Genomic DNA, 17,085 nt, shown 5'->3' on the forward strand with positions numbered 1-17,085 from the left:
CAGTACCCTGTTGATATTGTTTCTCATTTTCCCTAGTAACAAACAGTGCTGCAATGAATAAATTTGTACATATGTCATTTCACAAGTGTAAATTCCTAGAAATGTTGTTGCATTTGTAATGTGATTAGATTTTGTCTAATTCTAGTTGTGTCGATTTATACTACCAGCAGGAACATGTGTATCTGTTTCCCAATAATTTCACAAATTCAGTGTTTTAGCAAACTTAAGGGTTTTACTTTGTTTTTTGTCAACCTGATGGTGAAATTGGTATTGTTTTTATTTAATTTACTTAATTATAAGTGAAATTGGATATGTTTCTAAGTTTAAGAGCTGTATATGTTTCATTGTCTGTGACCTTTATGTGCATGTCCTTTGCTCACTTTTTCTACTGTCATTTTGGGCTTTGTATTCACTTCTAGCTCTTAATAAATTAAAGGCTCTTTGTCATATAAGTTACAAATATATTTTCCCAGACTGTCATTTTTTTTCTTTTCACTCTACCCTTAGTATTTAACAGAGTTTATTTTTACTTAAATTATATTGTACTTACAAGTCCTTAAACTTAGTACATACTTTTGAGATTTTAATAGGCAATATTTTTTCCTTGATAATTCTTCATTCTTCTTAGTTCGACCTGAGAAAGGGATTTGAGGTGGCTGATGTATTATTGCCAGGATACACTCATAAGGCTTTTGGAAGTTCTAAGATTCAGGCAGATCATGATTTCAAAACTTTGGCAATAAAAACATGATGCAGACTAAATGATACCCTTTACTATTTAAGAGGAGACATTTAGCAATATAGTATAAGTCTTTTATTTATCTTAGTCCTCAGATAAATTTTGACATCTCTTTATTCTTTGTTATTGTTTAAGTTGTGGTAAAATATATGCAACATAAAATGTACTATTTCAGCCATGTTTAGGTGTACAGGTCAATGGTATTATTAAGTGCATTCACATTGTTGTGCAACCGTCACCTCTGTCCATCACCACCATCCATCTCCAGAACTTTTTCATTTTACTAAACCAAAACTCTGTACCCATTAAACAGTAACTCTTCGTTCCCCCTCCTTCCAGCACCTGGCAATCCCCACTCAATTGTCTGTCTCTATGAATCTGACTACTCTAGGTACCTCATAAAAGTTGGAATCATACAATATTTGCCGTTTGTGTCTGGCTTACTCATTTAGCATAGTGTCTTCAGGGTTCATCCATGTTGTAGTATGTATCAGAATTTCATTCCCTTTTAAGACTAAATGATAATCCATTGTATGTATGTACTACATTTTATTTATTTGTTTATTCACTGATGGAGTTTGTGTTTTGTCTTTAACAAGGTTGTTAAATAAAATGTATTTTATACTAAATGATGTTTTCTTTTATATACTCAGACAGATTCTTTCAAAATGGGACAAGAGTTTGTGAAACGCTTCCCTATCAGTGCAGACAAGCTAACTAACCTTAATGTGGTTTCTAGAACTTTAAATTTAGATATGACAGGCCAAGTTGTATCCCAAAAACCTAGTGAGTGCCATAAATCTAGTAAACCATCCATCAGTGCCACATCAGAAAGACTCTTGTTGCAAGATACCTCTAAGATGCAGTGCTTCAATCAAACGCTTTCAACCAACAAAAGTAATTATACAAGTTGCAATCCTCAGTCATATCACCTACTCAGTAAAGAACAAAGAAGAAACAATCTTCAGAAAGAGTCTTTAATATTCATGAAAGGAGTCATGGATGAATGTACTCATGTGGCAAATTTCTCAGGTACCAATTTTTATGTGAAATTAATAATGTTTGCTGATGTGTAAATATTTGTGAAATATTTTTAAAGATGCTTTACAAAATAATTTCATATTTTCAAGAATATGTTTATTGTTTGCTCCAGAATGTATTTTCCAGGATAAGTTGGTTATTTAAATGTATCATATTGGGGCGCCTGGGTGGCTTAGACAGTTAAGCATCTGTCTTTGGCTCAGGTCATGATCTCAGGGTCCTGGGATCGAGTCCTGCATCAGGCTCTCTGCTCAGCGGGGAGTCTGCTTCTCCCTCTCTCTCTGCTGTTCCCCTTGTGTGTGCTCTCTCTCTGTCAAAAATAAATAAAATCTTAAAAAATAAATAAATAAATGTATCATATTTTATCCATGAAAACCTAAAACCATCCTATTAGTTAGTTAAAACTATATTGGATTTTGTTTGGGGCAGGGGGATGCGGTAACGGGGTGATGGACATTTGGAGGGTATGTGTTGTAATAAGCACTGAGTATTATATAAGACTGGTGAAGCACAGACCTGTACCCCTGAAACAAATAATACATTATATGTTAATTAGTTGAATTTAAATTTAAAAATATATATTGGATTTTGTATCTTCTTTAGAATGTTCATCTCATTGTATTAGAGATGAATATTATGATATTATGCTATATTATTGTTGATTTTTAACTTAATCATAAAGTTTTAGGGGCACCTGGGTGACACAGTTGGTTAAGCAGCTGCCTTCAGCTCAGGTCATGATCTCAGGGTCCTGGGATTGAGCCCCAGGTCGGGCTCCCTGCTCAGCAGAGGGTGTGCTTCTCCCTCTCCCATCTCCCCCCGCCACCCCCTGCTCCTTGCTAGTCCGTGCTCTCTGTCTTTCTCTGAAATAAATAAATAAATAAATAAATCTTTTTTAAAAAAAGTTTTGACAGATGTTTCACTTAATGTACTGTCAAGTGTATTTTATTTTCTAATACGATTAATAGTATTTATATAAAAATCTTAGAGCTTTTTTAAAGGTGTATTTGTTGTATCTTTTAAAATTCTATCCCTAGTTCCAGTTGACCCAAGTCTCATTATAGTGGTTCAAGCCAAAGAAGATGCTTATATTCCACGAACAGGAGTTCGAAGTTTACAAGAAATTTGGCCTGGTTGTGAAATCCGTTATCTAGAAGGGGGTCATATTAGTGCTTATCTTTTTAAACAAGGACTCTTCAGGTAAGATGATTGGTCTAAACAGGTATCTATTTATTTGCTTGTTTTTTGGAATATTTTTGCCTCAAAAAAATAAAGACAGGGTATTTTTATTTTATGTTTTAGTCTTCTTTTTTCCTCCCTGCCTCCATCAATTCTCACATTATGGTACTTTTTCCTATCCCATCCTCTTCTGTTTTTTTTTAAAGAACTAGGGAAGTAGCATATATAGGCACATTTTATTGTGTGTTTTTACCCTCTTCAAATATTAATAGCCAGGTATTTTAGAATATAGGGAGGAATACCAGGGTTTGTAAAACTTGCTTTTTCACTCCTGTCTTCTCTCAGATGGCATGAGCATCTATGGAATAGTCCAGCGCTGTTTTTCAGTAGCAAGTGAATACTGAACCTTAAATGAGAAGTGAAATATTGGATGTTAATAACCTTATATGACTTCAGTACTTAGAAGTTATAAAAACCTTTATTCTATAACTCTAGTTTTTTGATAGCCTATATTATTTCTACTTCCTCTTCAAATTTGATGACAAAAGCTGTCATTGGGATATATTTATCATTAATGGTTAAATAAATTCGTTCACATGAAGTGCTTAGATCAGTGCCCTGGGCATGATGTGTCTCAAAACTGCCAGCTGTATCTCTGTATAACAGAAGAATTGTGTGTATTATATGTCTGACATGTTTTAGCTCTTTTTAATCCAAGAAATAATTCTTTGTACATTATCACTCATTTAGTTCATTTAGTTAAATAACCAATTTTTAGATGTCACCTTTAAGCGTCTAATTAAAATATTAAATACTAATATATTAAATATATAAATATATTTAATATTACTAATATATTAAATATATATTAAATAATATAAATATATTAAAACACATATTAATATTAAATACTAATATAGTAAAACACTCTGTGAAGGTAATATTGGAAACTAAGGCTTTTGATTTTAGTTCAGTTGCTAGGAACATGTGTTCTTCTGGACAAAGAGCATCCTTATCATAATTTATGAAATAGGTTGAATACTACATTATGAAAAGTTATACAGCCAATTAATTTTCAACAAGTCACATACATATATATTTTATATTGCATATATATTATATAAATGCATATATTATGTAAGTTCTAAGGCACAAAAAAAGTGCGTCACAGAAAAGGATGGTACTTCTGAATTCATCATCAGTTGAAAGCACATTTGAGGTTTTCTGCAGCTATGGTGAAGTTACACGGATCCAAACACCCACCCTCAGGTACCTGCCTCTTTGAAAGCTATTTGAAGAAGAAGTCAGGTTGCAAGCCACAGGTAACTTTGGAAGTAACTTATAATAAAAGTACTGTCTTCCTTTTTTGCTCATTACTTACAGTTCTTCTTTCATCTTTAATTTTAGACGAGCCATCTATGATGCATTTGAACGCTTCCTCCATAAATACGCTAACTAATTGGATCACTGTATGTAACCAGTATGGCCATCATGTTTCTTACAAAAGGAGTTTTTCATCCTTTGATGATAAGAAGAACAAGCAGACAGCACTATATATATAACTAACTGCTATCAATTTAGTCTGGAATTCATTGTTATGATCAGTCAACAATGATCTTTAAATACATGTGAATAATTTTAAACCAATATTTGGATGAAATAATGTTGAAGTATTTTGTTATTGTTTTGTGGGAATCCCATATACACAATATCCAGTCTGTTGTTACTATTTATGAAAACTAAATTTTTAATCGTGAATAATTTATTAATTAAAATACATTTATTCATAGAAACCTTATTGGTTTTTAAAGAACTGCTAAATCAAGCTAAGTTTGTAATACATCAGCATGTATTGTATACCCTTGTATGATAGTTTTACTATTGACTTGATTTGAGAACATGTTTCTTTCTTATCTTCAACTTTAATTTCTGCAGTGGCAATACTTTTTTTTTTTTAAGATTTTATTTATTTGACAGAGAGAGACACAGCGAGAGAGGGAACACGAGCAGGGGGAGTGGGAGAGGCTTCCTGCTGAGCAGGGAGCCCGATGTGGGGCTCAATCGCAGGACCCTGGGATCATGACCTGAGCCAAAGGCAGGCGCTTAACGACTGAGCCACCCAGGTGCCCCTGCCATGGCAATACTTAATGATGTGTAAGATCAGTGTTAAGTTTGAATTCTAAAAATATCCTGATTGCTTCCTACTTAAGTAGCTTTAATAATTAAAACAAATGTGGGAATGCAGATAAGATGCATATGACTTGGCTGAACTTTAAAACTTTGCCAAATACGAGGTTAGAAAATGATGCCAAACATATTTCCCCTACTTAAGAAGTTTCAATTCATGAAATATGGAAATAATGAAAGACCTGTTACATTATTTGATACTGTGTCTTAACATTTTCTTATATACCTACTCTGGGTTTGCTAAACATCTAACTTTAGTTAGATATACTTAATAGCTTTGGCTTTTTAATTTCAGAAATTAAATATGAAATTGATTTGTTCCATATAACTTCATTTTACAGAAAAGATATAATAACTACTAACTTTTTTAAATGGAAGATTATATGGTTAGATTTGGTGCTTTTTATGTTAAACTTCTCAAGCTAAGATCTAAAATGTTTGAAAAAAGTAGAAAATATTTTTGGGAATTGTATCAAGGTTTGGAATAAATGTATTTGAGTTTTATTTGTTTGAAATCTGTGTTGTCTATGGATTATTTTAAAAATATGTATTCCTGATCTAGCAAGGATATTTGAATTATGTGCCTTCATAGCTTTTTAAAAGATTTTATTTATCACTCTAATGTCTCCATCATTTTAACTTTTTAAAAATTATTTCAAAGTCACTAATGTGAAATCATTGATGGTATACAAAATTGTAAATTCTGTAAAACTGCTTTGGCATAGCAAACCATACCTATTTGGTTACAGCCATTTGGCCTATAGCAATTTTATATCTTTAGACTAGAACCTTTACTTTTAACTGAAAGTATAAAATGTACTAAAATTCTTAAACAAAATACCCTTTAAAGATAAAGTAAGATTTATTGTCAAATGAATTACAAGTATTTTCTTAGTATGTAGTGAGGCAATATGATTGAATGTTTTCTGAATTATACCTTAGTAAAACCAATATTTATTTTTTACCTAAATATTTCTTACTAAGCAATAATGTACTGTGGTGTATGACTTTCTGTTGGTAAAAGAATGAAATTTCATTTCATTTTAATTAACTTTTAGTCATAACTCATTTTTTCCAAATGTGAAAGGAAGTATTTTAAAAATTTCATCTCTTAACCAGATGTTTTTAAGAATATTATCCACGCAACTTCCTGAATTGATTAATTCAAGGTGCAAAATACCTTTTCTTAAAGTTTTTATATCCACTTATCCCAAAATAGTGACTCAAACTTTCTATATATATATGTATATATACACATATATATAATGTTATGTGTATATATATATAATGTGTAAGGTATATACGTTATATATATAACACTAATAGTTATATATATAAGTGTTATATATATATATAATAGTTATATATATAAAGGGACAACATATGTATTTTAAAAAGTGCTGTCTGCCATTTTGAGAATTGTGTACATAAACTGCTAAAAATTCATTTAGGCCAGAGGTGCAAACTGGCAGTTAATACAGGCCAGCTTGGCCCACAGCTGTTTATTCAGTGTGCATAATATTTCAAAATTGTTTGAATTTGAAAAGTCTTTTGACTGGGCATGCATTCCCTAGTTTGCCACAGTCTGCTAGACTCCCTTTTTTATCAGGCTACTTCACTACTTTGTGTTTCCTTCTTAGCCTTGAACACATCTGACTTTGAGACCCCTGATTTAGATCTGTGGTTACAAAAGTTTCTGAATTTCATGATTTGCTAATGTTATAATTATTATTAATTATTTTAACATATGAATGAATTTTAGATTGTTATGAATGTAATTTTTTAATGTGGTGCTTTCTCTCGTAAAGATTACTGAATTAACACTGTAACTGAAAAGTTTTTAAATCATTTCCAGATATTTTATACTTAATAAAAGTCTATATAAAAAGTTAATTATTTCATATATTCAAGAAGATTTATTCTGAATACAGAATACATGTGTCACATTTGATTAATGTATCCAAACTTGAATTGAGTGTGTGTTCTTCCTTAGTTCTATTATAAACCAAACAAAGTAAGGCAGAAAGAAGGGAGGCTTTAGCAGAATAGTATTCAGTATCTGCAAGAAGAGCCAGATTTCTCCCCCAAATATGTGTGATCCCAGGGAAACTAGCATTCTGACAGACCATACTTATCTGAATGTTGTATAATTAGATATAATTCTTGGATATAATTAGATTTATGCTAGTAAATGTTATAAGCAATTAAAATCTAGAGATAACTTTAGGACTGAGAATGGGGATGCTGGATAGAGGCCACTATAGAAACTGGGTTTGGAAATGAAAGATTTTGGCAAGTGAGACAAAGGGAATAGAGGTACATTTGGACTGTTTTTGCAGGAGTAGAATAACTTAATTCTAGGAATATTCTTATAGGCAGAATCCTAGGAAGCCAATGATTTCATGAAGAACTTTGAAAACATTTTAGAAAATTTTGGACCAAAACCCAGAAGGATTTTCCTCAGGACCAAAGGAGCTAATGTGCAGATTCACCAGATTGTGTTAATTTAAAAAGAAAGGTAAACTTACCATGAAAAGTCTGTTACTTTATACAAACTGGTTACTAACTGAGGTGTAACTGTTTTCCTATATAATGTACTGGATAATTCCATAGAAATAAAGTTGTATCCTAGCACTTTGCTATTCAAAGTGTGGTCAGCAGACTGGCAGCATCCTCTTGAGATCTTGTTAGAAATTTAGAATCTCAAGCACCATCAACCTTACTGAGTCATAATTTGCATTTGAATAAGATGATTCAGCTACACATTAAATTTTCAAAAACACCCATTTAGAATCAGTGGTACTCAAATTTTAACTTGCATTGAAATCACCTGGAACTTTGTTACAACACAGATTTCTAGACCCCACTACCTTGAGTTTCTGATTCACTAAGTGGGGCAGGGCTCGTGAATTTTTATTTCTAAAAGTTTCAGAGGATGCTCTTGCTCTCTGTCCAGGGGTTATACTTAAAGAACCCCAAAGAGCCATGGCTCTAATCAGATCTCAGGCCTGGAACATGAGAATCACCTGAGGAGTTTTAGCTAGGTAAGTGGCTGTTCTTACCTATGCTGAATCTCTTACCCTAGACATTCAGATTCACTTGGCTTGCAGTTGGTATTTTTAAAGCTCCATAGGTGATTCTACTGTGCAGCCAGGTTTAAGAACTCAACTCAACGTACTTTGAAGGACTCAAGAGAAGAAGACTAGCTGTTGAAGGAAAGAATGGATGTAAAGTTGGTAAATCAACGTAGATTTTGGAAAGGAATTCCTGATATTCTGGGTGTTACCAGCACCTCAGAAGTATTCAGGTAGCCAAGAGGGCCTGTGTTCCTTCTGCTTCTGCTCTTTCGTTATGGGTCCACATGTGTTAGAAAGAGTAGGATGAGCTGGGGGTGGATTTGGGCACTTACGTGCAGCGGAGCTTCTTTAAATCTTGAACGTTAACTCATCTTGGCAAACCAAAGCAAAGACAAGTATGAGCAAAGAAATGCTAACCTCTTCCCTGTATTTTCTTCAACCATTCCCTACAGGAATGTCACTCTGCCTGCTTTAAGAACTTGTCAATTGGGGCTGTAGATAGGAAATTTACTAATTTTTTTTCTGCCTTTGTTTCCCACATCAACAACTCCTCAAAAAACAATTGGCCAATTGATAGGCAGTGATAATATGCAATGCAAATTTATTTTTTACTTAGAACTATAAATATGTTTGTACATATTACTTCACTGGCTTCTTTCTAAATGTCATTTTATACCAATGTTGTCTTAGATTATAAAGTAGGAGAAAATAAATTGGTAATTTGAGAGCTGTAATGGGAAGCCCTTATAAGTAATTAAATCTACCTTGAGAAGAGATAGGTTTGCTGTCGCTTGCAGAACTGGATCATCAGGACTCTGGGGTTTGCTTTTATTTCTGCTTTAGGGTCATGTCTTTAATTCACTCTTTTGTATCTCCAAAATGAATGGAGATTCTAGGGGCTAGTCTAGTAATTTTCTTTGTGTTGTAACACCTACCGGGTCTTCAGGTTTTCATATCAGAAGGTAGGCAATCACGTCTCTCCTAGGACTGAATTCATCAGAATAGACAAGGAAAAGATTCACCAAATGTACATTTCTTTTTAAGAGTATTTGTAAAACAAAGAACCGTATATGAGAGTTATGACTCTATTTTAAGAGGACAGGGACGACAATGATTATCACATTCGCAAACCCAAACTTGCAACCTCGTAGCCAGACACCAGATAGACAGATTTACATATATTGCAATTAAGTCCACTTATTTGTTCATTTGTTTATTGATTCACTTAAAAAATATTTACCGAGTGCCAGAGACAAAGCAGTCCAATAGGATACTTAAGACAGTTTTCAAGGGACTAGACCAGTTCCCTTTAACTTGACTTCTACAGAAATTCCTGGCTTAGCTCTATACATAGATTGATTTTTTTAAGAGCTTTATTAAAATATAATTTAGACATCATACAATTCATTGATTTAAAGCATATGATATTAGGGGCGCCTGGGTGGCTCAGTCATTAGGCGTCTGCCTCCGGCTCAGGTCATGATCCCAGGGTCCTGGAATCGAGCCCCCCATTGGGCTCCCTGTTCAGCGGGAAGCCTGCTTCTCCCTCTCCCACTCCCCCTGCTTGTGTTCCCTCTCTCGCTGTGTCTCTCTCTGTCAAATAAATAAAATCTTTAAAAAAAAAAAGTATATGATATTAGAGTTTTGGGTATATTACATTATTTTTTAAATTGTAAAACTATAAAACATAAAACTTGCAATTTTAACCACTTTTAAATGAGCAAATCAGAGGCATCACATTCACAATGTTGTGCAACCATCATCACTATTTCTCAAACTTTTTAACACCCTACATAAACTGATTTTTTTTTTAAGATTTTATTTATTTATTTGAGAAAGAGAGAAGAGAGGCAGAGTACAGGCAGGGTGAGGGGCAGAGGGAGAAGCAGACTCCCCACTGAGCAGGGAGGCTGATGGGCTTGATCCTGGCACTCTGGGATCATGACCTGAGCTGAAGGCAGACACTTAACTGACTGAGCCACCGACTGAGCCACCCAGGTGCCCCTGATTTTTTTTTTTTTTTTAAATAGCCTCTGCACCTAGCACAGAGCCAAACTTGGGGCTTGAACTCACAACCTTGAGATCAAGACCTAAGTCAAGATCAAGAGTCGGACACTCAACCAACTGAGCCACCCAGGCATCCCCTACATAAACTGATTTTTATTTTTTTATTTTTTATTTTTTAAAGATTTTTATTTATTTATTTGACAGAGAGAAAGAGAGCATAAGCAGGGGGAGAAGCAGACTCCCTGCTGAGCAAGGAGCCCGATGCAGGGTTCTGTCCCGGGACCCTGGGATCATGACATGAGCCCAAGGCAGATGCTTAACCGATTGAGCCACCCAGGTGCCCCCATAAACTGATTTTTAAACAGTTCTTTGAAATTGATGGAAAAGTGTTACTGTTCTCAGTTCTACCACCGGACACAATGCCCCCATGTGTTTTAAGCATCCTAATGTGTTCTTCATCCCAACTTTTACTGGAATTCATGTCAGTCCTAACATTTGCTATCACTAAATAAATTCTTCAATTTCTTCAACACTCATTAACTACAACTTTTAGAACAGAGATGCACACCAGAGAGCTACGCTTTATCTTCTTCTAAGGTTAACTTTGCTGACTTAACTTCCATCAATATCTTAATTCAATAACCTCTAAAGTCAACTTAAAGGTATCTGAAAACTCAAAATACCCAAAATCAAACTCATTATCCCTGTCACCCAGGAATTTCCCAAGCTTCCCCCACTCCATTCTTCGTTATTCATAATTTTGGTTTTTGGTAGCCACCATCTATCCAGTTAAACAAACAAAAAGAACATCCTTGACCCTTATACTCTCCTCTCATAATGACCCAGTCTTATTATTTCCCAAATATGTCAATAATCTGCTCCTTTCAAAACCCACTACCACAGTCTTAGTTCAGGATTTCGTTATCTTTTCTCAGAGTGACTTCAATATCCTTTACAAAAACAATTTTTTAAAAGTTAACAATGTAAGGGGTGCCTGGGTGGCTCAATCAGTTAGGTGTCTGACTCTTGATCTCCGCTCAGGTCTTGATCTCACGGTCATGAGTTTGCGTCAAGCATTGGGCTCCACGCTGGGCATGGGGCCTACTTAAACAAAAAAAATTAATAATGTAATATCTGCACAACATTTAAATAATTATTATTACTACAACTACTAGCCCACATATAGAACATGCCATGCATCCAGCACACTTTTAACATTACACATTTATTCTTCACAACCATCCCTATGGAGTAGAAACAATTTTAAAGGGGGCTCAAAGCCAGGCAGTCTAGTTCCACAGGCTATGCTCTCACCCACTGGGCCATACTCACTTTTTTTAATCAAAAGTTCCATAAGGCTCCTTCTACCTTACCATCTGTCCCTATTCCCAGTCTTCATTAAATGGAGCCTTTCTATAATTTTAGCTGATTCTTCTATTTACCTCCATAATTCTAAATAATGTGCTTACATTTGACATCAGTTGCAGACACTGATATTGTTACTGTATTTGAGAATATATTCCTTGTAAGCTACAAATGGCAGTTTTTCCTTCAGAATGAAATTATATCATAATTTTTGGTTAAATGAATATATAATATTTGACTATGACTAAGTAAATACTGTTCACTGCTGAGCTAAGCATATTTTATTACAATTCTACTTTGTTTTCCTGTAGTTAATTGCTTTGCTTGTTTACCTATGCACTTAAAACTTTACTTTTTTCCAAATTCTGTAAAGATATCAGCCAAGCAATGTAAGAATGATTTTGCCGGATTTTCAAATAACATGTGAGTTCCACTTTTAACCCTGGTGACCTACCCCTCCCAATTCTCTCCAGCCTTCTTTCCTCTAGTACTAGTAGTTCTTCTCTTGTGTTGAATCTCCCGTTTTCTGGTTTCTCTGATTTCCTTTTCCTTGGTTTTCTTCGTAGTTTAGAAGCAGCACATCCTCTGGTAGCTTCCTGAGAAGGGAGTAATAGGAGGTTTTGAAGCTTGTGTATTTGAAAATTCTTCTCTTCTCATTTTTTCCCCCAAATTTTTATTTAAATTCTAGTTAGTTAAAAATACAGTGCAATATTGGTTTCAGGAGTAGAATTCAGTGGTTCATCACTTACATACAACACCCAGAGCTCATCATAATAAGTACAGTCCTTAATACCCATCACCCATCTAGCCCATCCCCCAACCATCTCCCTCCAGTAACCCTTAGTGTGTTCTCTATCATTAGGAGTCTCTTATGGTTTATTTCCCTCTCTCTCCACCCCCCCATATGTTCATTTATTTTGTTTCTTAAATTCCCCATATGAGTGAAATCATATGGCATTTGTCTTTCTCTGATTGACTTATTTCACTTAGCATAATACACTCTAGCTCCATCCATGTTGTTGAAATTGGCAAGATTTCATTTTTTTTATAACTGAGTAATATTCCATTGTATATACATACCACATCTTCTTTATCCATTCATCAGCTGATGGACATTTGAGCTTTTTCCAGTTTGGCTATTGTTGATAATGCCACTGTAAACATCAGGGTGCATGTACCTCTTCAAATCAGTATCTTTGTATCCTATGGGTAAATCCCTAGGAGTGCAATTGCTAATCAGAGGGTAGTTTTATTTGTAACATTTTGAGGAAACTCCACACTGTTTTCCAGAGTGGCTGCACCAGTTTGCATTCCCACCAACAGTGTAAGAGGGTTCGCCTTTCTCTGCACCCTCCAACACCTGTTGTTTGGGTCATTAATTTTAGCCGTTCTGACAGGTGTGAGGTGGTATCTCATCATGGTTTTGATTTGTGTTTCCCTGATGATGAGTGATGTTGAACCTCTTTTCTTTCAAGTGTTTGTTAGCTATCTGGATGTCTTCTTTGGAAAAATGTCTATTCATGTCTTCTGCCCATTTCTTAACTGGATTATTTGTTTTTTTGGGTGTTGAGATTGATAAATTCCTTATAGATTTTTGGATACCAGCCCTTTATTGGATATGTCATTTGCAAATATTTGCTCCCATTCTATGACTGCCTTTTAGTTTTACTGATTATTTCCTTTGCTGTGCAGAAGCTTTTTATCTTGATGAAATCCCAATAGTTCATTTTTGCTTTTGTTTCCCTTGCCTCCAGTGACATGTAAGAAGTTGCTACAGTTGAGGTCAAAGAGGTTGCTGCCTGTGTTTTCCTCTAGGATTTTGAAGGCTGCCTGTCTTACATTTAGGTCTTTCATCCATTTTGAATATATTTTTGTGTGTGGTGTAAGAAAGTGGTTCAGTTTCATTCTTCTGCATGTGGCTGTTCAGTTTTCCCAACACTATTTGTTGAAGAGACTCTTTTTTCCTTTGGATATTCTTTCCTGCTTTGTGGAAGATTACTTGACCACATAGTTGTGGGTCCATTTCTGGGTTTTCTATCTCTTCTCACTTTTAATTGATAGTTTGGTGGAGTACTGACCTCCACAGTAAAGACATATATCCTTTAGAACTTGGAGTACCACTCTACTGTCTTTTAGAATTCAAAGTTACAGATAAGAACTCTAATGTCATTTTAGTTTCATTTTTTTGGTACAAGACTTCTTTTTTTTTCTCTTTTAAGATTTTTTTAACTTCTTAACTTCTTATATCAGGATATAAAATCTCATTATGGCATTTTTTCATGTCTTCTTTTAATTATGAGATAATTCAAACATATGGAAAATACTATAACAAGGGGCCCCTGGGTGGCTCAGTCAGTTAAGTGTCTGCCTTCAGCTTGAGTCATGTTCCTGGCGTCCTGGGATTGAGCCCTGTGTTGGGCTCCCTGCCAATGGGGAGTCTGCTTTACCCTCACCACTTGCCCTCCTCCCTTCCCCCTGCTCGTGCGTGTGCTCTCCTCTCTCAAATAAATAAATAAAATCTTTTTAAAAAATACTATAACAAGAACCCACTGTATCCATTACTGTGATTAAACAGGTGTAAGGGCACCGGGGTGGCTCAGTCTGTTAAGCATCAGCCTTTGGCTCAGGTCATGATCCCAGGGTCTTGGGATTGAGTCCTGCATCACGCTCCCTGCTCAGCAGGGAGCCTGCTTCTCCCTCTCCCTCTGCCTGCCACTCCCCCTGCTTGTACTCTCTCTCTCACACACTCTCACTCAAAATAAATCTTTAAAAAAAAATGTGTTAAATCTTTGCCATAGTTCTTCAGGTATCTTTTTACTTAAAGAAATAGTGAAGATATATATGCACCAAAAAATAAAGCAACCAACTATATAAAACAGAAACTATAGGAAATACAAGAAGTAGCTGGAAACACACTAATAATAGGAGACTTTAACAAACCATTTTCAGTACAAGATAGTTCATGTGAACAAAAATTAAAGAAGAGTATATGCCAGCACTGTCCAACAGAACTGTCTATAATGATGGAAAGGTACAACATGTGCTCTATCCAATAGAGTAGTTACTAGCCACCTGTGGTTATAAGCATGTGAAATGAGACTATCATAACTGAGGAACTGAATTTTTAATTTTATTTAATTAAATTTAAATTTAAAAATTATTTTATTTTTTTTAAAGATTTTATTTGTTTTTTGACAGAGAGAGACACAGCAAGAGAGGGAACTCAAGCAGCGGGGGTGGGAGAGGGAGAAGCAGGCTTCCCACGGAGCAGGGAGCCCAATGCAGGGCTCAATCCCAGGAAACTGGGACCATGACCCGAGCCAAAGGCAGACACTTAACTGAGCCACCTAGGCACCCCTAAAAATTATTTTAAATAGCCCTCATGTAACTAGTGTTTATTGTATTGACAAATACAAAAAATCTAAGTGACACACTAAGATATTTTGGATATATGTCAAGCATTATTCTCCAATAACAGAATATAAGTTTCCTCAAGGGCACATGGAACATTTCCAAAAGTCATATATTAGGGCACAAAGAAAACCAGTATATTTCAAAAAGTAGAAATATTACAAACAACACTCTCTCATCACATACAATAAAACCAAAATTTAAAAATAAAACGAATTACTACAAAACTACAGTAATAATCAAAACATTGTGGTATACTAGAATAAAAACAGACATAAAGAACAAGGGGATACAATAGACAGACCAGAAATAAACCCTCAAATATATGGTCAAATGAATTTTGATGAGTGTCAAGACTATTCAATGAACAAAGGAAAAGTCTTTACTTTTTAAAAAAATGTTTTATTTATTTATTTGGGAGAGAGAGAGCAAGAGCAAGCATGAGCAGGGGGAGAGGCAAAGGGAGAAGCAGACTCCCCACTGAGCAAGGAGCCTGATACGGGGCTCTATCCCAGGACCCCAGGATCATGACTGGAGCCGAAGGCAGACACTTAATTGACTGAGACACCGAGGCGCCCCAGGAATAGTCTTTTCAACAGATGTTACTGGGAAAACAAGATATCCAGTTGTAAAAGAATGAAGTTGGACCTTTACTTGACACAATATACAAAAAATTAACTCAAAATGGGTCAAAACCTAACTGTAAGAGCTAAAACTACAAAAGTCTTAGGAGAAAACACAGGGAGAAAGCTTCAGGACATTGAATTTGGCAATGATTTTTTGTACATGACATCAAGAGCACAGGCAACAAAAGAAAAACTGGACTTCATCAAATTTAAAAACTTTTGGGCATCAAAGAACACTAGCAAGACTGAAAGGCAACCAGAATGGAAGAAAAAATTTACAAATCATATACCTGATAAGGGATTAATATCCAGAATATTTAAAGAACTACAACTCAACAGAAAACAACCCAATTAAAAAATAAGCGAAGGACTGGAATAGACATTTCTCCAAAGGGGAGATGCAAATGGCCAATAAATACATGAAAAGATCACCAAGGGAATGCAAATCAAAACCACAATGAGATACCATTTCACTTCCATTAGGATGGCTATTAACAAAAAATGGCAAATAACAACTGTTGGTGAGGTTGTGGAGAAACTGGAATCCTTATGTGTTTATGGTATGAATATAAAATGGTACAGCCACAATGGAAAACAGTATAGCAGTTCCTCAAAAAATTAAACATTGAATTATCATATGATTCACCAATTCTTCTTCTAAGTGTCTACCCAAAATCACTGAGAGCAGGAACTCAAACAGTATTATACATCAATATTCATAGTAGCATTATTCACAAAGCCAAAAAGTGGAAATAACCCAAATGTTCATTGATAGATGAATGAATAAAGAAAATGTGGTACCTGTATATAATGAAATATGATTCAGCCTTAGAAAGGAATGAAATTCTGGGGCACCTGGGTGGCTCAGTCAGTTGTGTCAGACTCTTGGTTTTAGCTCAGGTCATGATCTTGCAGTTGTGGGATCAAGCCTGGCATCAGGCTTTGTGCTCAGTTCAGAGTCTGCTCCAGATTCTCTCTCCCTCTCCCCTCCACTCACTCTCTATCTCAAATAAATAAAATCTTAAAAAAAAAAGAAAAAGGAATGAATTTCTGATACATGCTACAACATGGATGAACTTTGGAAAAAAGCCAAGTGAAATAATCCAGGTGCAAAAAGAAAATGATGCATCATTCCACTACTATGAAATATCTAGAGAAGTCAAATTCAGAGACAAGTAGAATGTTGGTTGCCAAGGGCTGAGAAGAGTGGGGGAACAGGAGGTTTGTTTGATGGGTACAGAGTTTGTGTAGGAAGTTTAAAAATTCTGGAAACCGATGGTGGTGATGGTTGCACAATGTGAATGCACATAATGCCACTGAACTGTACATCCAAAAAATGGTTAACTTAGCACAATTTTAGAAAAAACTAATAAATGCAGTATCGAGAAATTTCTTGATAGGGAGGGGCCAGGATATAAAGATAGCAGAGAACTGTAACCTTGCTTTGGGAAAC

At 35.1% G+C, this 17,085-nt stretch overlaps 1 protein-coding gene across 6 annotated transcripts in view; it reads left to right on the forward strand.

Moving 5' to 3' along the window:
• ABHD18 (abhydrolase domain containing 18) overlaps positions 1-7,039 on the forward strand; it is a 52,660-nt gene extending 45,621 nt beyond the window's left edge. For all 6 annotated transcript variants that reach the window (XM_025874157.2, XM_025874165.2, XM_025874164.2 and 3 more), the window contains 3 exons: positions 1,393-1,771; positions 2,818-2,980; positions 4,367-7,039. In XM_025874157.2, the coding sequence (XP_025729942.1) occupies positions 1,393-1,771; positions 2,818-2,980; positions 4,367-4,418 (594 nt within the window). In that variant the 3' untranslated portion in view covers positions 4,419-7,039. The remainder of the gene's footprint in view (positions 1-1,392; positions 1,772-2,817; positions 2,981-4,366) is intronic.
• Positions 7,040-17,085: the final 10,046 nt, after the last annotated feature.

This window comes from Callorhinus ursinus, unplaced genomic scaffold (genome assembly GCF_003265705.2).
Source record: "Callorhinus ursinus isolate GAN/ISIS: 27379988/994484 unplaced genomic scaffold, GSC_fseal_2.0 scaffold4, whole genome shotgun sequence".
NCBI classification, from domain to species: domain Eukaryota; kingdom Metazoa; phylum Chordata; class Mammalia; order Carnivora; family Otariidae; genus Callorhinus; species Callorhinus ursinus.